Genomic DNA, 21,136 nt, shown 5'->3' on the forward strand with positions numbered 1-21,136 from the left:
GTGTTGCGGTGACCCCCCCCCCCCCCAGCCGTAGAATTATTTCATTGCTTAACCAGAGTTAACTGGAAGGGTTAATAATAAAACCAGTCTGGGAGACTAAGGTTACCCAACCACGCTAGGAAGGAGAGGAAAGGGCCACTCGCACAAACCTGTCTTTGAGATGAAGAACAATCAACATAACAGGGACAGAGCAGTCCTTGTAACAAGTGCAAAGGAGAGAGAGAGGCTGAGTTTCTACTTCTATAAATAAACCCTTGGCAGGCGGATCACTAAAGGAACACAAGTCAATATAAACCTTTAGACATGGGGCTGCCAAACTTCACTTTTCGACAGTATATTAATTATGTAGTCAATAGCCATGGGTTTCATTAGCGTATTAAATACCACGATCAATATTATTTATACTTTTCGAAGACAAGCCACTCAGGGAAAAAATGGTGGGGGGAGGAGGAGGAACAATTTGACCCTGTAGTTCAAAAAAAGTCAGAACAGCACACTAGAGATTAGCAAGGGTTTAATGGAAGGCATAAAACACTGGAAATATGGACAGAAATCAGATCCCTGCCTTCATTTTTCTGCCTTTTACAAAGAGACTGGAGGGAATTCAGAAACTATTTAAAATAAAGGCAAAATGATTAGAGCCCCTCCCTCCCCTCAGCTGCTTAACACTGGGGTTGTGGTGGACGCAAAATAAGCATTGAGCTCTAAGTGATAGATGAGAATCAGAACAGGAACAGTGTTTTTGAGGCAAAATATGTCCAAGAGAATTCAAAGAACTGTGGGCCAGAATCTACTTAGGCAGTCCTCTGGGACCCGAATCCCTCACAGGCGTTAACAGTGGAACCAATTTCCAAGGCAGCCCTGCTGGTGATCTGATTTTTGAGTAGGGAAATCTGTTAAACATCGTCCCACGAGGGAGCCCAGCTCTTTCACTCCCCACGGGTTTCTACATGCAGCTGTGCTAGATCTGCTGAAGTGGCCGGTGAGGAGGTGTGGGGATTGGTTCAGCGACCTCAGAGGACATTCTTGTTCACTAGCCCTCGTGCACTGGGGCGATGACCGAATGCTGTGAGCAGGAGATATCAAAGGCCGGCTACTGGACTGAAAACTAGATCACCATCTCTAACCTGCAATTTGTCAATCTCAGACAGCAATGAAGACTGTGATTTTCTAGTCAACGCTTTGTAAGCAAGGTCAGATAGAGGCTCCATAAAAATTGTTCAGGGTTCAGGCAGAGAATCAAGTGTAACTCAATCCCTATCTCCTGAGATTAGGGAAGGGAAGGAAGGCTGTGTCTACTAAACCAGTGAGCCTCAAGCAAAGCCTGTCTGTTCTCAGCAAGGTGAGCCACCCACCAAAGATGCCAACAGCTAAGGGCCAGGGATGTAGTGCAGGGTGCTGTGATATCAACAGCTGGGAGACAGAAACAGGAGGATCAGGACTTCAAGGTAGTTTGGGCTATAAAATATAAGCTTGAAGCTACCCACTTGAAGACTGTCCCCAACAAAACAAACAAGCTGGGTATGGTGGTCGATGCTTGTATTTCTAGTGTATGAGACGAAGGAAGAAAGCTCAAGCCCGAGACCTGCTTGGGTTACATAGGGAAGATGGTGCCTCAAAAACAGGACAGCCGAGGAGCAGACAGACAGGGCAGACAGGGTGCATCGATCTAAATCCACATACCTGGATTTAAAGTAATATCTGGGAGACTGGTCTGTGAGGGCCGTTCCAGAGATTTAATAAAGACCCACCCTGACTGAGTATGGGCAACACCCATGGGTGGCCCAGGGGTCCAGACTGAATAAAGGGAAAATGGGAGGAAGTTCAGCTGGTAGTGTTTCCAAGTATTAGGACCACAGCCTGGCCCCTGGCATGTGCTGGCCAGCTAGTCTAGCTCCAGTATCAAGCTTCAGGCCAGCGGCAGGGCACTGGACAGTTCCCACACACGACACACACACACACAGAGCACTAGCATTCACCTCCTGGTCTCTTCTTGACAACAGATAAAATGTAACTGGCTGCCACAGTGAGAGTCCCCTACCTTCCTCACCGTTAAGGATGGTACAAACTGTGAGCCAGCAGCAGCCATTTCTCCAGTAACTTGCTTTCCACAGATACTGTTATAGCACTAAGAAAAGCAACTGAAACATGGGGTGCTGTGACCCCTTGGCACCACAAAGCCATGGCAAGCTGAAGTGCACACATCACAGGCCAGGCCTGAAGATGCTGGGGGACTGCAATGCTGCCTGGATTCTGGCAGAGATGTGCAGCAGATGCCAAGAGGTGGGCTGCAGCAACCAGAGATAATTAATATGATTAGGAACACACTGAGCAGGCATGCTCTTGCCGAATGAAAAGCCTCGCAGTGTAATGACTGTTTTCTTCCTCGATCACGGTCTCCACGTTTCAGAGTTGGCTTGGTGTTAGGCTGCCGCGTAAACATCAATCCAACCCCGAGGGGCCAGATCATCGGTGTTCCTGGGCTCAATCGCCTTTCCTTTTGTGTTTTCATTCATTTAAAGATGCATTCCAGGGTTGCAAACATTAGTGAGAATCATCTCCAGGCCTCAGTCTAATCTCTGAGTCTGTAATGAGTTAACATCTTTCCCTAGTGAATATTTATTATGAAGGCTAATTAATTGCTTTCCAGTTACAAGAATCCTTTACAGTCAAAGAAAGTAGGATCCACAAAGATATACTGTTTATTCAAACAAAGCAAAGGAAACAAAGCTTCTTTCTTAAATTCTATTTAACATAGCTTTAATAAAGGTACACAGGTCCGCCTGGCAACCGAACGGTAACTGATGCAAACTGAAGCCATGCTCTGTAGCAGCCTGGATGTCCCAGTGCCACCTCTGTCTGCAGGCTTTGTCGGATTTACTAAGATTCTGTTATCTTCAAACAGGGATTGTGTCTCAAGTAACTGACCCCACTATGTGGATAATGAAGTAAATTATGCAATTTGGGGGTTTGCTTTTCCCCAAGGGGACAGCAAGCCAGTGCTTATCAGCCGTCCTCAGAGGAGACAATTCTGATTAATATCAGAGTCATCTGACTCAGTCTATTAAACCTATCAAACCCTGAAGGAAGGATATTCAGATATTAACGATAGGCCTTTGATTAATAATTCTACCTTGTTGCCATTCTAAGCATTAACAACCATGCAGTAACTCTGCAAAACAGACCCTTTGATTCCAGGCAGACGCACCCTCTGAACACCTGGGTTCTCCCCTACTCTTCTCCCCCCAGGAGGAACTCAAGACAAAAAGGTGCCACCACTGGAAAAGCACACTCCAGGTTACATAATTTGCCTCATTATCCAGAGTGGGGTTAATGACTTGTGACATAATTTCTGTTTGAAGATAACAAAATTTCATGAAATCCGACAAAGCCGGAAGGCAGGAGGAGGGGACTGCTGCCACACTACCGGTGGCTGAGAACTGGAGCGGAAGGTTCACACACAGCCCTCTGAGCTCACTGTCTTTGCTTATCAGTGAGTCCCAAGAGGGGCCCAGATGGGTTGCCAGCCTCCCCTAGAGGATCTTCATTGTGGAGCTGTCCCATGGGGCGGGAAGGAAGCCATTCTATTTCTGTTCTTCTCTCTTCCGTTCTGGCCACCAGTGGTACTTGCTCCCATCACATGTTCTTCCTGATGTTCGCGATCAGCCGTCTGCCATAGTCTCTGAAGTCCACGGGCTTCACGTCCATCACAGTGGCCTTAATTCGAGATTCATCCTTTAGAAAAGAGAGAAGCTGTTTGTGAGTGGCAGAGCCTGGCGTGCAGCGGAAGAGAGAACTTTCTTTGCTTCAGTGGCTTCAATGAGTCCAGCAGGAAGAAGGAAAGTTTACAAGTCTCAGAGAGAAAGTGCTGTGACTTCCTGGAGTTGGGCCAGATCCTCTTCCACAGACCCTTTCCCCATCCTAGGTGCCCTGTGCTCAGACCTAGCATCCTCCCGGAGAAGCCTCTGTCTTTCTATGGGTGCAGTGGGGGCCCAGAGCAGACAGGTAACTCACCCTAAAGCATCACTTTCATCTAGAGGAGCTCTGTGGTAGTAGGGACTGAGGCTTCTGCTCCAGCTCTGGGCAAGGTTACTTCTCTGCTCTTCACCATTCCTGTCCATCCCAGGAAGACAGAAAATCCCTACACTCTCCCTTGATCTACCCGACTTTCTGACACCAGCCTACCTATGTTCATTTAATACAACAACTAAAATATCTATTCACAGGCACTAAGCTGGTGATAACGCAGAATGCACAAACTCTGCGGCTGCAGGGGAGACGGCAGAGTTCCTCCTCCACTTGTCTCCTTGAACTAAACAGTGTCTTTGAGGCAGAACAGGGTGACACCTAGGGACACACAAGTCTAGCTGGGGGCCTTCATGCTTCCATGTGCTTAGTAATTAATTACTACATGCACCGCTGTTTACAAGTATGGTTAGGAGCCCGACTGCCTGGGTTGGCCTCTCGCCTCTGCCACTCCATGGCTTTAGGTTCAGAGTCATTCTCTGCATGCCTCTGCCTGTCTCTCCGTTGGTAAAGCTTGCAACAACAGCTCCAACACAGAAAGTGCTGTGAGGGTCGACAGTGGATAGATGGCTAGATAGATGGGGCAGGACGGACTGTCCAGTAAGCAGGGTTCATCATGGCTATGCAGCTCTGGACATCAGGATTAGTTTAAACACTTGTCAGGTGGGGCACTTTTACCAGCACGTGCTATTTGTTTAATATTCTGAGTTTTAGAACCTAAACTGTGGGAAACAAGAGTCCACACATAACATTTTCGGAAAGTACACAGAAAACAAAGGTCTCTGAAGGCTGTAACAGAGAAGGCTGTAGACGATCTCCTCCCTAAGTCGGCTTCCACACAAGAGCTGGCAGTGCGAACACCCGCCGCAACTCTCACCCCGTGGGTAAGTCCCGGAAACTGAGCTGAAATGCCGCAGTGTACAACAAACAGCAACTTCCCATCACAGCCCTCGGCCCCAGGAACCTTACTTACATTGTAGGTCTCCAGCTTGACCCTGATTCTGAACGTAAATGACCGGAAGTTGGCATTCTGGAAAACCTCTTCAAACGCCTGCTCGTTCTGCAAAAAACAAGACATGGGAACTACTGGAAAACACCCATTAGACTGCTGAAGAGACTGAGAAATTGTCATCTTGAAGGGTTGAAATCACTGAGGAATGGCTAATGACAAAACTGCTTAAGGAGAATTTTATTAAAAAACAAAACTCCTTCTGGAGGAGTACTGTGCTCCCTTCAGCATTAACTACTGTGCCAGGGAACCCACTGCCAGCAGACACCCAACTTCAAGGATAATCAAGCTTGCTACGTAACATGGCTGCTTACGCAGACACCACACACACTTCCTGTATGCTGGGCATCACCTCTAGCTTACTTATAATATCAAACATAAGTACCATGTGAGCGCTACAGGGCCTGGCCAATGAACAGCGATGGGAAAAATAACCTGCACATGGTCAGTAATGGGCAATCCACTCCCCAGACACTTCTAACCTCAGCTGCAGACTTGTGGGTACTGAGAACGGACGTGACTAAGTCAATTCACAGAAGCAGAGCCCTGTGCCTGTGCCAGGGAACGGAGGACGCTGCTCAATGGGCAGAGCTTCAGGGCGGGAAGAGATGGAAAGTGGAGCTAGGGCCCGATGACGTGAATATGGCTAATGCCATATTGTGTGTGTGTGTGTGTGTGTGTGTGTATGTATGTGTATGTGGTGTGTATGTATGTGTGTGCATGTGTGTGTGTGTGTATGTATGTATGTGTGTGTATCCAAAATGGTTATAAAAATCCCATACAATGGCTATGCTTATGTGTCTTTTACCACAAGTAAAAAATTTTAAGTAATCTTAGGAACACATTTCTAAAATTTGGAATACTTGTTGGGGAAGCTATCTGAGCCCCAGCATGAATCAGGAAATGGGTAGGAGAGGCAGGAGAGATGGCTTAGTGGTTAACACACACATGGTGGCCCTTTCCTGGCACCAACTAGGTCACTCACAACCAGGATCTGACAGCCTCTCCTGGCCTCCTCAGGCACCAGGCAGGAAAGCGGCCCCACATCCCTGCAGGTAAAACATTTGTACTGAAACTAAATAAAAACGGAGCAGAAGCTGGGCCTGGAAGTCCTTTACCTCCAGCACCGGGAAGCAGGTGGATATTTTGTGAGTTCCGGGTCTACATAGTAAAAACTTGTCGCCAAGTAAAACAAAACAAAAACTGGGGGCTGGTGAGATGGCTCAGTGGGTAAGAGCACCCGACTGCTCTTCCAAAGGTCCAAAGTTCAAATCCCAGCAACCACATGGTGGCTCACAACCATCCGCAACAAGATCCTCTTCTGGAGTGTCTGAAGACAGCAACAGTGTACTTACATATATTAATAAATAAATCTTTAAAAAAAATACCTTTAAAAAAACAAAACAAAAACTCCCACTAAAATAATTGGAAAAGTCCAGGGAAAGCCACACTCGATGGCGCAAGCGTGTGATCACAGTATTCTGTAGGTAAGGCAAGAGGATCACAGCGGGACGGAGGCCAGCCTCAGCTACACAGGCCGGTCTGGGCTACAGTGTGAGACCCCGGTCTCAAAACAAAACAAAACAAAAAAAGCGTTCACATTATCATATACTCAAGGCCACAAAACACCTTCTTCTTCCCAATCCTTGAATGCTATCGAATTTGGTTACTTTTTTTTGGTAATTTTTTGTTTGCTTTTCAAGGCAGGGTTTCTCTGTGTAGCCCTGGCTATCCTGGAACTCACTCTGTAGACCAGGCTGGCCTCTAACTCACAGAGATGTAATTCTTTTTCAAAGCTGGATTTTGATTTGGGGGTGTGTGGGTGATACCACAGGGACACTTGGGCCCCAAACCAAACCAAAGAAAAAACACCCCCCCCCCAAAGTATGAACATCAACTGTATATAAAACTAACAGTTCATATAAGCTAAGTAGCCTGCAGGTACATGGTTATGGAAACAGCTTTATCATACAGACTTCTTTCAGTAGATGCCATTTGAGAAAAAAAAAAAAACAAAACATTCTTTGGATTTTCAACATGTAAACGAAAATATGTTAAATCTTAAAAAACCTTAAAGCAGACGCCACTGCTCTTTGGGGTCAGGGAAGCACGGCTGCAGGCCCCCAGAGCAGCACATTCCCTGAGGGAAGCCTTGTGCGTCCTCACCAGCACCAAGAACAGCCAACTATAATAAGCTCATAAAAAATCCTGAAAGGCTGCCCAAGCCTGAAAATCTGATATGAAAACAGAGGGCAAGACAGATAAAAGGCAAACTATACTTTAAAAGTCAATTCCAGCTATCTGTGTGGAAGGACTTCTCGGGACGGACTATCTGCTAAGACCTTGTGGGTGATTTAAACAGCGTGGAGGGCAGAAAAAGAAAGGAAAGTGCAGGAAACAATGGCAAAAGCTCCTCCTCCGTGGCCTCTACACGCATCCAAGCGATATGGAGGGAGGAGGGAAGGACACTATACACAGGTACCAATCCCCACGAACTAGAAAACACAGCTTTTACTAACTAGTCTATTTTTTTTTTTACCTTAGCTAGTGTCTTTCTTATGTTTGGCATAATTTCTGCTCTGCATTAAATAAACCTAGTGTATAAGAAGGCAAATGAGTAAAGGTAAAGTCAGTTAATGTTCATTTGTTTTGACTGTGTGGTGTGCATGCCAGGCGCATTCGTGGAGGTCAGAGGACAACCGCATGGAGCAGGTCTTCTCCTTCCACCACCCCAGGGGTCGCAGGGGTCCCAGGGATGGAACTCGGGTGGTCAGATTTGCTTGGCAAGGGCTTCACTCACTGAGGCCCCCCAAGGGTCCCAATTCACCTGTTTACTCTAATGTATATATTTTTGAGACAGGGTCTTGCTATGTAGTCCAGGCTAGCTTTGAACTCACTGTGGACACTAGCTGGCCTGGAGGTCTGAGTGAACCTCCTGTTTCCACCCAAGTGCTGGGACAACAGACAGCAACCATCAAGGCAAAATGAAGTCTTCCCTTCACACCAAAGTGGCTTCCTATGACCTTCTCCTGACAACCCCAAACAGCAAGTGCCCGGATATGCACTTGCGTTTCTCTTTTTTTACTTCAAGCTTTGACTCCACTTTCCTAAAAGGTGTTTACTAGGCTGAAGCACACTTCAGGAGACACCCTGTAGCTCTGGAGTGACCGGAAACACACCAGCTCTGATGCAAAAACAAAAAACAGCGATGGGGATGGGGCAAAGGTGGCTTGTGCTTCTGTGCAATGGCATTCCCTGACGCATTACCTCACACCAGATACATACAGAAAAGACAAAGGTAAGTCCTCACTCAGTGCGCGCATCCACCACACCCAAAGCAAGCATTCAACAGCTCAGTGGCATAAGGCCAGCATTATCACAGCGCGGACAAACACAAAGCCAACCTTCTCTTTGAGTTCCCCAAGGTACATAGTGTTCTGTCCAAGGATGGCCTCTGCAGACTCCTGGAAACACGTCACCCACTGGTTCTCTTGAAAATCTGCAATATTTGCCTAAAAAACACAACTCTATTATTTCAGCGAATAAATAACAAAAGGAAGACACCCCAAGGACGAGGGAAGATTATCTTTTCCTACTTAAAGTAACTTCCAAGGGAGAAATGACATTGCCGCCACACACAGCCCCCGACTCTTTGGTTAACGGTTCCCCCTTATGAGGAAGTATTCACTTCTGGTCACCCCGTGTTTCACTTTTAGTACAGTATCTAATGAATTACAGGAGCCACTCAATACCTTTATCATAAAGTGGGCTTTGTGTTAGGTGATTCTGACCAAGCGTAGGCTATGCAAATGCTCTGAGCACACTTAGGGGAGGCTGGGCCGTGCTAGCCCTGCTACATGCAGGTAATGCTACGCCAGTCTTACGCCACAGGAAGAAGCTTAAAATGTGGTCGAACTCAATCTGCTAGAGGTGTGAGTTTAGACCTCGGGAGACGGGCCAAGTAAACTTCCGCAGATGTCGGAGCATCAGACAGAGCTGTCCCCTCCTGATGCAAAAGGCTTCGCACGGCAAGTTTTTAATGAGCCTCCATGGTAATAGTGGGTTCCTCTCTCTCCTCCTCCCTTATCAATATGCTTGACATCTTTTAGTTTTTTGAGACAGCAAATAACGTAGCCCAATCTGCCCGCATACTTACTGGGCAGCCACAGCTGGCCCTGAACTCCTCCTGCGTCTCCTTTACCCCGTAACAAGTGCTGGGGTTACAGACATATGCCGCCATGTTCAGTGTAAGTGACCGCTGCCCAGCAGGGCAAAGTCTTCCTTATTTACAAAGCAGCAGCCAAGCCCTGCAGCCCAGGCCTATCTGATTTCCTCAGCACACCCCCAAGGGTCTCACCGATGGCAGTCAGTCCATGAACACCGTAGGCTTCTCACAATCCACACTACTCACCGATAAGATCATGCGGTATTTGAAATTGGGAAATTCCCGGTCACACTTCTCACAGCGGTACAACCCATTCTGCTGGTCAATCACTTTCTTATTGCAGTCCTGGGTTGGGCAGGCCTGGTACATACAGTTCTCTTTGCGGAGAAACACCACCGCTGCCACAGTGCTGAAATAGTCCGCCTGCAGGCGAAAGGAAGACCGCCATCAGCAAGCAACACAGGTCTGGAACAGGCAACTCAAAGCTGCTCTTCCTTGCAAGTGGTGAGCGCGTGTACATCCTAGCTCCCACGCTCACGAGCGATATGCAGAATCACTAACTCTGGTTTCAGAAATCACACGTGCTACACGCAGAACCCAAAGAAGTAACAAACCGGCACTCACGCACCTCACTTTTTCCATTTTGGAGACGGCGGCTCACTAGCTAGCCTTGAACTCAGAGTTTGGTCTGCCTCTGTCTCTATAGAGTGCCTGGCTACCACACCTGGGCACTTTGTTTTCGAGACAGGGTTTCTCCGGAACTCACTCTGTAGACCAGGCTGGCCTCAAACTCAGAAATCCACCTGCCTCTGCCTCCCAAGCGCTAGGATTAAAGGCATGTGCCATCAGCGCCTGACCCAATTCTTTTTATTTATAGTTATTATTTGTTACATATGTGTATCAGTGTGTATGACGTCCATATGTATATGACTGTGTGCAGTGTGCACATGTGTGCAGGTCAGAGGACAACTCTCAGGAGTCAGTTCTCTCCTCCTACTGTGGCGTTTGGGGAACTCAGGTTCCAAGATAGCAGGAAAAGTGCCTTTAACAGCTGAGTTATCTCGACACTGACATGTAATGATTCAGTGTGCACACAGTGGTTTTGCATGTAGTCATATAAACCACAGCGTGCATGTGCAGGCTAGGAAACAACCTGTGGGAGTTGGTGATCTCCCCTCACCATGTGAGTGAGGGAGAGGAACTCAGGCTGTCAGGCTCGGTGGCAGTGCCTTTACTCACTGAGTTCCCTTGCTGGCCAAGCATTATTTATAAGATGGTGATGTCTACCCTTATCTTTAGGGATCAGTAAGTTTTTCCCCAAGACAAGCCAGAAAAACCTTTTAGGCCCAATGAGCCATTCAGTCAGTCTCTACTGCCACTCCTCAACCTGTCTGTGGGGCAGGACAAGCCACAGACAACCTGAAGACGGAAGGTGAGCCAATAAAATCTTACTGACAGTAACAGCCAGCCAGCTCACAGGCTTGACAGGCAATTCTTGGACTGAATGCGTTTAAGAGAATGCAGAATTACCCATGACTAAGATCTTCTAAATGGAAAAATGTCTGGTTAAGTAACCCAGCAAGGAGCTAAGTCACGCAAGCGGTGGATACCTGCTTTGCCTCTGAACCCTGCACAGGTTTTGGTTTATGTTCAATCATGTCAAGTACCTACAAAATCCAGATCTAGCCTGAATTCAAAGATAGGCTACCTACCCTGCCCCCGGACCCCCACCCGGGGTCTCACTGTGTAGTCCTGGCTGTCGTAGCGCTCTCTATACAGACCAGCTGTTATCAAATTCAGAGACCCACTTGCCTCCCAAGTGTTGGGATTAAAGGCATTTGCCACTATGCCTGGCTCTCACTGGTTGTACCAGAGGAGCAAAACAATGTGGCCATTTAAAGAGACGAAGCTAGAAACCAGTTTAGACAGCTTTGGGGCTGTGGGTGTAGCTCAGTGGAAGAGCTTGCTTAGCATGCACAAGCTGTTGGTTTTAACCCTCAGCGTGACAGAACCGAATACATAAGAAGGCTTAGAGGAGGGGGTGGTGGTGGAGAGATGGGTTAGAGGTTAAGAGCTGGTTGCTTAATTTCCCAGTCCCCACATGGTGGCTCACAACATCCATAACTGCAGTTCCAGGGGATCTGATGTCCTCTTCTGACCTCCTTGGGGACATGCGACTCATTTGGCTCACATGCAGGATGCCTCGGGCCACTATGCTGGCTCAGGGGTGAAGGTGCTTGCTGCCAAGCTGGGTGGATTTGAGTTTGGTCCCTGGGACCCACAAGGAAGAGTTTGACTTCTATACACTGAGGTGGAACATGCATGCTCTACCCGCAAATTAAAAACTTAAAATTTAAAGAGGAAGCTGTAGAGAAATAGCTTTTAGGAGGATGCCTAAGGAACTTCTCTGCGTTTTCAGGTGAGATTCAGACTCAAAGCCCAATTTAAAAGTTTGAGTGCTGTCACGTGTTCTGTATGCCCAGTTCTGGCTGTCCGTTGTCTGTCTTTAGTTTAAGAGAGCAACTGGGTGAGAAGAAACTGAGAGTCTAGCCGATGTTTAATTCTCAAGATGTCCTGTGATAGCATTATAAGTTGCTGTGGATGACAGTGATGGATCGAGCACACAGTGAAATGAGACAGTGAGGAAGAAAACCTATATTGTATACGAGGACAATAATGGAGCAGTGGCGAGCGATATTTTGGGAATACAATAGAAATAAATGATTCAAATATCCAAGAGAACGCAGGTTAGACCAAGGTAGGAAGAGGATCACTGGGCTGGAGAGATGGCTCAGTGGTTAAGAGCACTGACTGCTCTTCTGAAGGTCATGAGTTCAAATCCCAGCAACCACGTGGTGGCTCACAACCATCCGTAATAATATCTGATGCCCTCTTCTGGAGTGTCTGAAGACGGCTACAGTGTACTTACATATAATAAATAAATAAATCTTTAATTAAAAAAAAAAAAAAAAAGGAAGAGGACCACTGAGCACACATTGAAATGGAAGATGCAACTGAAATGCAATACCAGAGCCAGTCTGTGGCATGGCAGCAGGAATTACAGTCTGTTCAAAACCCAGCACGGACCTGAGGCTACATTATGTCCCTCTACACTGGCCGTGACTGAAAAGCAGCAACGTGGTACCCTGGAGCAGGCCTGAGGTCCCAGGTAAGGACACAGCCCTGACCTGGCACTAGGAAACAGGTGTAAAAACTCAAGCCCCTGCCGTTCTCTGGGTGTCTGGAGCGAGGGGTGCGAGGTACCTTGTCTCCCTGGCCCAGGTTCTCAGATTTAGCCTCATGCAAAGTTTTCCAGTTGGTGTTGCCCCCTCCGGCCCCTCCACTCCTGTGGTCAGAGATGGAAACACCATCTAAGGCTTGTCCTTCTGAGTCAAACCTAGGGGAGAAAGAAACAAACGTACTGCTGACAGGAACTTCACATCCTTCTCAAATGTGCTGTGAATGCACCAGCCCCGAGCTGCGCCCCCTCGGCTCTCACCTAGGTCTCAGCACACCTAGTCCACTCAAGAAATGCAATGCCGTTGCTCCTTCCATCTCGTGTCCTTCAATGCCCCTCCTCCTCCACCCGCAAGGTCAGACAAACTGCCAAAGTACCACAGACCCTTTCCCTAAACTGGGCTCACATTGACAGCAGCCATGAACAAAGGCAGCAACAGCAAGCCACACTGGCACCCCTCCCCCCACCCTCGGCCTCAAGCCTTCACCCCAATCACCAAAATGAACCAGATGAAAAGGGACATTTTTGTTTCATGAGTCTGCCAAAAATGTTTTCATGGGAGAAAATCTTTTAAGCCCAATCAGTTATAGAACTCAATCAGAAGGCATTATCTGCTGTGTTAGAGATTTGCATTCTCAGTGAGAATTTGTTTATGGAAATATCAAGGTTAAATTCATTTATATGAAATTATTATTAAAATTGACTATACTTCTTGACCATCTATTGGCTAATCTGAAGGAAAAGAGGCCAGGGAGAAGGTAGCAAGGACAGGCTAGTGGCAGAGGACAGTGAGCCTGAGATGAAAACACCTCAACTACACGATTGGTGGTAACTAAAGCTGCCCCCACACAGGACTGACTCCCTAAGGAGACTCCCAACAGAGTAGCGGTGGCCCAAGGCAAGCAGTCACATCCGTCAGAGGACAAGGTCCATAAATCCGTCTCACCACTACTAGCCGCTCAAGTTTAACTTCACACAGGCATCGGCAACCAAAGACGGCTCATCAGGAGTGAACAGAGCCAGGAGACAGGCAGCCTCTCTTATAGTAAAAGGTCCACTCTTAGAGCCAAGATCTAAAGATCGCTAATCCTTGCCTGGGTAGGGGGGGTATACTGAACTTGTAGATCAATGACAGTATTTTGTTCGGGGGACAGACATGCCTGTTTGTGATTTCTGTGATCACAGTTACTGACAGTGAAATATGAACACCTTAATGTAGACACACAATTAACCTGGGGTTGTGCTCAGAGTCTGGGAGAAAAACCAACCAACAAACCAGACCAATGCCATGGCTGTCTCTGGTCAGACTTCTGTCCTACAATGCAACGCTAGCTATCAGCACAGTTACACAGCCAGACCCACACCACTGAGGATGCCTTAAGTGACAGACACCCCAGATGGATGCTCTAAGTAGTAAATATTGTTATTGGTTTACATCAGACTCAAAACAAAAATGAGGAGCGTGAAATATGAGCTGTTTTTCTTGAGTCTCTTAAATTCTACGACACAGCTGGAAACCACACATGCCCACCCTGGTACTACAGCTATTCAATTTCCTTAAGCTTGGGCTAGGTAAAGTATTTTCTTTGACCACCTCAATCCTTCTACACAACACCCTCAGGATGAAGTGCTCTTCCAAGGCAGAGTTTAATGCCTTAAAAAGCTAGATATGGTGTGGAGGTTCTAACAAGCTCTCCTCATCTCCTGAGTGCTTTGGGAATGACAATGTACAGGCAACAAAGAGTCCATTGTTCTCACTGTACTTTACCGAGTCCAGTGACAACACAACAGAAGATGTGACCAGCTCCAGAGACTCAGCAGAGTAAGAAAGTACATTCTACCCCCACATCAGCTGCCCACAGTGCAAACTGAAGATGCTCTCAGCACTGTTCTTCAGCGCGCAGCTGTTAAAGCCTTGCCGTACCTGGCGGGATCAAGGTCAGCACTTAGATTCTAATTGCTTTCTCTGGCTCTCTATGTTCATCAGGGGATCGTGGGTTTGTTGGTTTAAGAGGGCTTTCAGGCCACCATCTCAGAAGACATAATGCCTCGAAGAAGTATAGGAACCACTCCACTCAATAGCAAAGGCTTGGCAAAACAGCTTGGCAGCAGTCCACATGCTGACAGTGTCCAGCTCTGGTTTACCAGAGCCCGAGCACAGATAACCCCTGAGCTGAGTTGCACAAAACCTACCAGCCACGAAGCTTATAGGCCTCTGGGATGTCAGGATTCACAATGACAGTGCTGGATGAGAGGACCGAGAGGCTCCGTCCACCGAAGTCAGAGACTCGGGCTCCTTTGATGGCCATCACGGGCTGCCGAGAGCCGTCAAACTTGTCAGCCTGCAAATCAAACGCACGCACACATCACTGACAAGAAGAATGTACAGGATGGTTTTATGGAGAAGAGTCAGTCAATGTCTGTGGACTCTAAGACAGACCTCCCACTCGGGAAGGAGCATTGCACTACAAGAAGCTGCAATAACCGATCATCTCACACAGCGAAGGTCTTCAAATACTTACTGGATAGCACAACTCCCTGAGCTAAAGCCCCACCCTCAGGACTCGGCTCAGTGCAAGGACTCACATCTTCTCCCCACAGAGTTGTGGTCACCACCTTCCCTGACATGTCCATCAAATAGATATTTCTCTTAGCAACTTCTCTGTTGTTCGACTTCACTGTGATTTTAATCGAATCTTCATAGCTCTTGCAGATTCCAATGATGTCTGAAACAAAGAACACTTTGTAAGAGCTCCCATCAAGGCTCCTCTTTAAAACACGGCAGGGACGAAAGGCAAGCACGCTAGTCACGCATCACCCCAAACACTGGAGACAAAAATCACCACTCTTTGCCCTCAACCCTGGACGCACCTACTAGTGCGTCTTTAGCCTTGCTCTCTAGGTCACCGATCCCTGTGAAATCAAACTGAACTGTGGGTAAGTGATGGCCATCTTCACAGGGAAGGACAGAAGTCTCATTATTGAAGGTCATCTCATAGTCATTTTTAACAGCGGAGAACTGTTTGTTAGCGATCTTCAGGGCGCCCTTTGAGAAGTAATACACCTGCAAAAGAGGCCAAGTCAGGGCAAGCTACTCAGTCCATCAAAGCCCGCCCCACAATGCAGCCTTCCAAACTGTGCTCATGGCTCTCACAGTTCAGCCTGTCAGCTCTGACTCAACACCGTCTTCTTACCTTGTTCACTTCAATAAGGGGAAAGAACTTGTCCACTTGCTCATTGAAAGCAGTAGCTCTGATTTCACCCTGCAGAAGCAAGGGAGAGCACATTAGAACTGCGCTGCTAGGCCCTCGCTCTCAACAGCGAGAGCAGGCCATTTTGACAGTTAGACACCATCCTCGGAGCAACAGTCCAAGTGTAAAGAGACCCTCACAGGGCTGCAGACATTGCAGAATCCCACATATACAGTTACATTTTCAAGCTATCAGCTCTGGTAAAACAAAAGCAGCTCAGCCACCCGAGCCTACAGTTGTAAGTTAACACATAAAACGAGGGAGCCTCGAGATGATCTGGAAGACAAAGGTGTTTCCTGTGCCAACCTGGCCACCCTAGTTTAATCCCGGAACCCTCGGGATGGAGAAGACAATCGCCCCACCAAGTTATTCTCCAGCCTTTGCACACGTGTGCATGCATACACACGAAAATAATTCTTACATCTTATCAAAACATTTTTAGAAGGAATAGCTTAATATTCCGATAATGAAACCTAATATTCTGGGTCCCGAGTGATGGGCTGGAAGCCCACAGGAAGGCGTGCTGAACTCCAATGATTCAGCACTCTTCCTCACGCCCGCAACCTAAGTGACGGCTTACTTCACAGTCAGGAGCTGGTGCCAAAAATGTTCCAACAAGTCATGCTTTCAAGCTGACTGCACTGTTACTTTTCTGTCAGGCAATATGTTACAGATGGATAAGAAACTTAACTAAATGGCTAAAACCTTACCCAGACAAGCTGCAGGAAATTAGTTTCTGATACTGAATCTGCCATCACAGTTAAGATATCTGCTGTGCTACACCGTGACAAGAGGAAGAAGAGGGGGAGAGAGCCCCAAAGCTTTGCCCTTCCCGGTATCATGGCTTATTTTACGTGTGTGGGTGTTTTACCAGCATGTATGTGTGAGCATCACTGAGTGTCTGATGCCTGAGGTGACCAGGAGAGGTACTGGATCACTGACACGGGAGTCACAGATGGTTATGTGCTACTCTGTTGGTGCTGAGAATTGAGCCCAAGTCCTCTCAAAGAACAGCGAGTGCTCTTAAATGCTGAGCAGTCTCTCTGGCCCCTGCATTTTGCTTTAAGTAAAGCCTAGTGAGTATAAATGATCAGAAGCCCTCCCCGCAGACTAGTTAAAGCTGAGTAGCTGCTGCTCCTTCTGCTGGAGGCAAACCCGCCCTGCTCGGCAGGTATCACCCCAGGGCTTCAACTGTGCCCCTAGCAATGTAATTAGAGCGCTGCAGTCTCTGCAGACGGAGACTATTTACAGTCCACCAATCTGTATTGCTACAGACGCGTCCCTTTAGGAGCACTTTATCTCATGTCTGACCCTGTGCCCCAGATAGCATCAAAGGTCTCCAACAGAAGGAAAGCCACAATGACCGCCATGTTCCTCGGAGCTGAGCCCCACCCGAGTCAAGGAGGTCAGCAGCTTCCCGAATGGAATGGCGCATACTCAATGGCGCATACTCACGCTTTCATCCACAAGTTCTAGAGAGAAAAGCTTTCCTTCCCCCCGGGAATTACTCCAGGTGCGGATCTGACTTTTGTTGGTGACACGGGCACAAATAGTCCACCTAAAAAACCAAACAGGTAACATTAGTGTTTGGAGTCTCTCTCACTTGGAATAAAGATAAGCAGGAAATCATCTTCCGAGGCCTTTCTTCTCTCTTCTGCAGTCTGTCAATGCTAGCTGTATTTTAATCCAGCTAATTAAAACCCCAAGATGACAAACAGGTTTGACAGTTTACAGAATAAGCAAACAGTAAAATATACCAGGTAGTTTAACACTAACTCAGTCTCCTGTCAAATAAGTAAATCTATAAGCCCTCTCCCTTCCTCAAAAAACATCACCAAGGCAACAATATCCCTTTAATGAAAGGTTCCAAGGGAAAAACTGCAGTTATACTAGCAATTATAGTTTGCCACTATTTTCAATTACAGGAGCCGACACAATCACTATACAATGTCTGTCACATTTCTAATGCATCCCAAACATAAACTCAAGGCTACAAAGCATGGCATTTATTCATGGGCCACCAAAAGAAAGACCCCCAAATGGTCTGACCTGAGAGAGCGCCTACCATAAAAGGAGTTCCCAGACCCAAAACCCTGGCCTGGCGTCTCTCCTCAAAGTTGGATATACTGGTTTCTTTACTTACAATTTGACAGGGGAAATTATCTCCCCTATTTTACCAAGCATTGCAGGATAAATAAGAACATAGCTTAAAGAATTCTAGAGAAAAAAAAAAAAGTCCACTAATGTTCAATGTTTTAATTAATTTTTAATGGGAAAAAGTAATATCAAAGAAATCCATGTCTACGGCATATTAATGTGGTTAATGCAAACAGGACAGATTATCTTGGCCAAATTAAACCACAGTAACACGTTTTGAACTAAAAGTCATCTATTTATACGAGATGAAATGTGAATTAGCGTGCGCGCGCAGGTGCACACATGCACACATACAAACAGAGTCTTTTTATTCTTAAGCCTACCAAATAACTCTTTAAGCAGTAAATAATTTTAAGCTCTAAAATTTAAAAAATAGTGAAACCCCTTCAGGCTATGACAGAATGCTGCTTTTGCCATTCTTTCTGATAAAAGTCCCAAAGGGTGTCATAATCTGTATCCTTCTTAGAAAAGTAAGGAGCACATCCTATGAGCTGGTGACCTGAGTTTTACACCCAAGTCACACGTCAGCACACAGCAATGTCCTGGACCATTTGTGAGGAGCCCCACGCTGGTCCTGAGCAACAACTCACTTGGACTGGTACGGGGTGAGGCTGGCGATGGGCACCACTTTGGACTGTGTCCCACCTGAAGGCTGCAGCAGGCCAGTTCCGGCAGGTTTTCCAAATGGCTTTGAGGCACCATAAGCCTTAGCTGCAGTGGAACCTATGCAAACACACAGGAAAAGGGCAGTCATTCCCGTTTTATTTCTCGAAGTGAATGTACAGGCACCATGGCACGCATCTGGAGGTCAGATGATAATCTCAAAAAAATCCAACTTTTGTGAGACAGGCTCCCTTCATTGTCTTCCCACCACACTTGCCAGGTTAGGGGCACAAGCTCCCAAGGAGTATCTGCTCTCCTAAGGGCACTGCCATCAGAGACACTCTGACTACTACACCTGGCTTTTAGGTGGGTTCTGAGGATTTGAACGCAGATCATCATGGTTGTATAGCAAATTTTTATTCACCAAGCCAGACAACCGTTTTTTAACTTTTTTTAAAAAAAGATTTATTTTTATGAGTACAGTGTGGCTGTCTTCAGACACACCAGAAGAAGACATCAGATCCCATTACAGATGGTTGTGAGCCACCATGTGGTTGCTGGGAATTGAACTCAGGACCTTTGGAAGAGCAGTCAGTGCTCTTAACCGCTGAGCCATCTCTCCAGCCCTTATTTAACTTTTAAAAGTTTAAAATTAATTCTCATTATGCACGTGCCACAGGGAAGTGTAACATAAGCACATGTGTTTGAAGTATATATGGGGATGTAGTTATGTGACGGCCAGAGGACAACTCTGTGAAGTTGATTCTTTCCTTTCACTGTGGGTCCTCGGAGCGTCAATAGGGTCAGCAGGCATTTTACCAGCTGAGCTATCTTGTGGGCCACCAAACTTATTTTTAAAAAGCTAGAAGTTGGTTAAAGAGAAGGAATTCATGTAATTGAAATAGAAAAGCAGAGTTGAAGAGGGAGGAGAGGAGGTGAGTATGATATGGTAAGAAAAACCAAGAAAAAACCTCTACAAGTAAATCTAGTCGTGTTCCACAGATCACTATGTTCAAGGATGGTGTCCCAGAAAAGGGTCCTAAAACAAAGCCCAGGAAGTAATCAAAATGATCCCATCCAGACCTGCTACAGAGAAGCTGGGGGGAAGGAGGGAGAGGCCCTGTAACCTCAAGTCCCCGGGCAGCACAGCAGAGCTGTGCCCAATGATCTCCGTGATACAGGACAACAGGATATCTGAGAAGGAGTCCCAGTGAGCGTGTAGCAGAAGCCAGAGGCCTCGAACAAAACCAACAACTTCACCATGATGAACATCATGAAGATGTGTGGACAAAAGGGTGCACTCTGGGACACAGTGTCACACACTACAGCTTCCACCTGGGACAAAAAGTCACACACTACAGCTTCCACCTGGGACACAATGTCACACACTACAGCTTCCACAGTCAGATTATTTTTCTTCTAGCGGAGAGGCTGCAAGGGTGGAGGGCAGGTACAAGGGAACAGGGGTGAGTGGGATCGGGGTGCATGATGTGAAACTTACAAAGAACCAATAAGTTAGGAAAGAGAGATGAAGACATAGAAGCCATGGCCAACAACCCCAGCACTCTGGAGGCAGGCAGGAGGGTCTCCATGCCAAAGGTAATGAATGCTATGTCTAAAGAGATGATAAAGTCCCATGAGAGTTACAAAGTCAGAGGAGAAACTTGGACAGAAAAGCCAAATGTAACAAATGCATGGTAGGTGGGGAAAGGTGGGGATTTAAAAGAAATTTCACAAAAAGGCACAGAATGTAAGGTGAAAGCGAGCGACTACCAGATAAAGCATCAACTAAGAGGAGTCAGGAACAGTGTATTTTAACTACCTTTATAAAAAAAATACTCGGGCTGGTGAGATGGCTCAGCGGTTAAGAGCACCGACTGCTCTTCCAATGGTCCTGAGTTCAAATCCCAACAACCACATGGTGGCTCACAACCATCCATAACAAAATCTGATACGGTCTTCTGGAGTGTCTGAAGGCAGCTACAAGTGTACTTACATATAATAAGTAAATAAATAAATAAGTATTAAAAAATATGCAATAATTGGAATTATTCTTTGCAATTCTACTATGAATGGAGTTTTTGTTCCTGTTGTTTGTTTTCCGAGCCTGTTTCATGTAATCCAAACTGGCCTGGAACCTGCTAAATAGTGGAAGATGACCTTGAACTTCTGATTCCCCTGTCTCCACCTCCCAAGTGCTGGCCTAGGCTACTCTGCCTGACTCAGGCTCAGTGAATTTTCAAACACTGCTTCAACCTTGACCCCTAACTTCCATCTCTTGGGTCCCATCTTACCCATTCCCAGACTCCCATTCTGTGGCTGGGGCTTGCTGGCTGGTGGTGTCGCTGCAGAGGCTGGGGAAGGGACTGCTTGCTGCTGCTGCTGCTGCTGCTGCTGCTGCTGCTGCCCATATCCTGGAGATCAAAACAGGCCAATTCAGTGCAAACCCAGTCAAGAGATTTCAACACCAGCAGTAAATACCTTAGGAAAACCCACCTTTGGCTCTTAGAGGAGCAGACTGCACCACGCTGCACACCCTGTGTCTGCAAAGGGCTCACTTTTTTGTCTGCGCATAGTAAAGACTGGTTCCATTTCCCTTTCAACTGTTTAGAATTGACAGCTTTCAGTTTTAATGAGGTTCTCCCTGAAGCCTTGCCCATTTCTCCTTCAAGAACCTGCAGTAAAGT

At 46.8% G+C, this 21,136-nt stretch overlaps 1 protein-coding gene across 3 annotated transcripts in view; it reads right to left on the reverse strand.

Moving 5' to 3' along the window:
* Positions 1–2,590: 2,590 nt before the first annotated feature.
* Positions 2,591–21,136, reverse strand: part of Rpa1 (replication protein A1) — a 48,196-nt gene continuing 29,650 nt past the window's right edge. For 2 of the 3 annotated variants that reach the window (NM_026653.2, NM_001164223.1), the window contains 12 exons: positions 20,744–20,863; positions 18,437–18,569; positions 17,145–17,247; positions 15,633–15,701; positions 15,310–15,502; positions 15,025–15,164; positions 14,632–14,780; positions 12,465–12,597; positions 9,447–9,623; positions 8,440–8,547; positions 5,000–5,086; positions 2,591–3,735 (listed from right to left, as the gene is read on the reverse strand). In NM_026653.2, coding sequence (NP_080929.1) covers positions 3,637–3,735; positions 5,000–5,086; positions 8,440–8,547; positions 9,447–9,623; positions 12,465–12,597; positions 14,632–14,780; positions 15,025–15,164; positions 15,310–15,502; positions 15,633–15,701; positions 17,145–17,247; positions 18,437–18,569; positions 20,744–20,863 — 1,511 coding nt within the window. In that variant the 3' untranslated portion in view covers positions 2,591–3,636. The remainder of the gene's footprint in view (positions 3,736–4,999; positions 5,087–8,439; positions 8,548–9,446; positions 9,624–12,464; positions 12,598–14,631; positions 14,781–15,024; positions 15,165–15,309; positions 15,503–15,632; positions 15,702–17,144; positions 17,248–18,436; positions 18,570–20,743; positions 20,864–21,136) is intronic. The other variant, XM_006534051.2, reaches the window with a different exon arrangement.

This window comes from Mus musculus, chromosome 11 (assembly GCF_000001635.26).
Source record: "Mus musculus strain C57BL/6J chromosome 11, GRCm38.p6 C57BL/6J".
In the NCBI taxonomy this organism is placed as follows: Eukaryota; Metazoa; Chordata; class Mammalia; order Rodentia; family Muridae; genus Mus; species Mus musculus.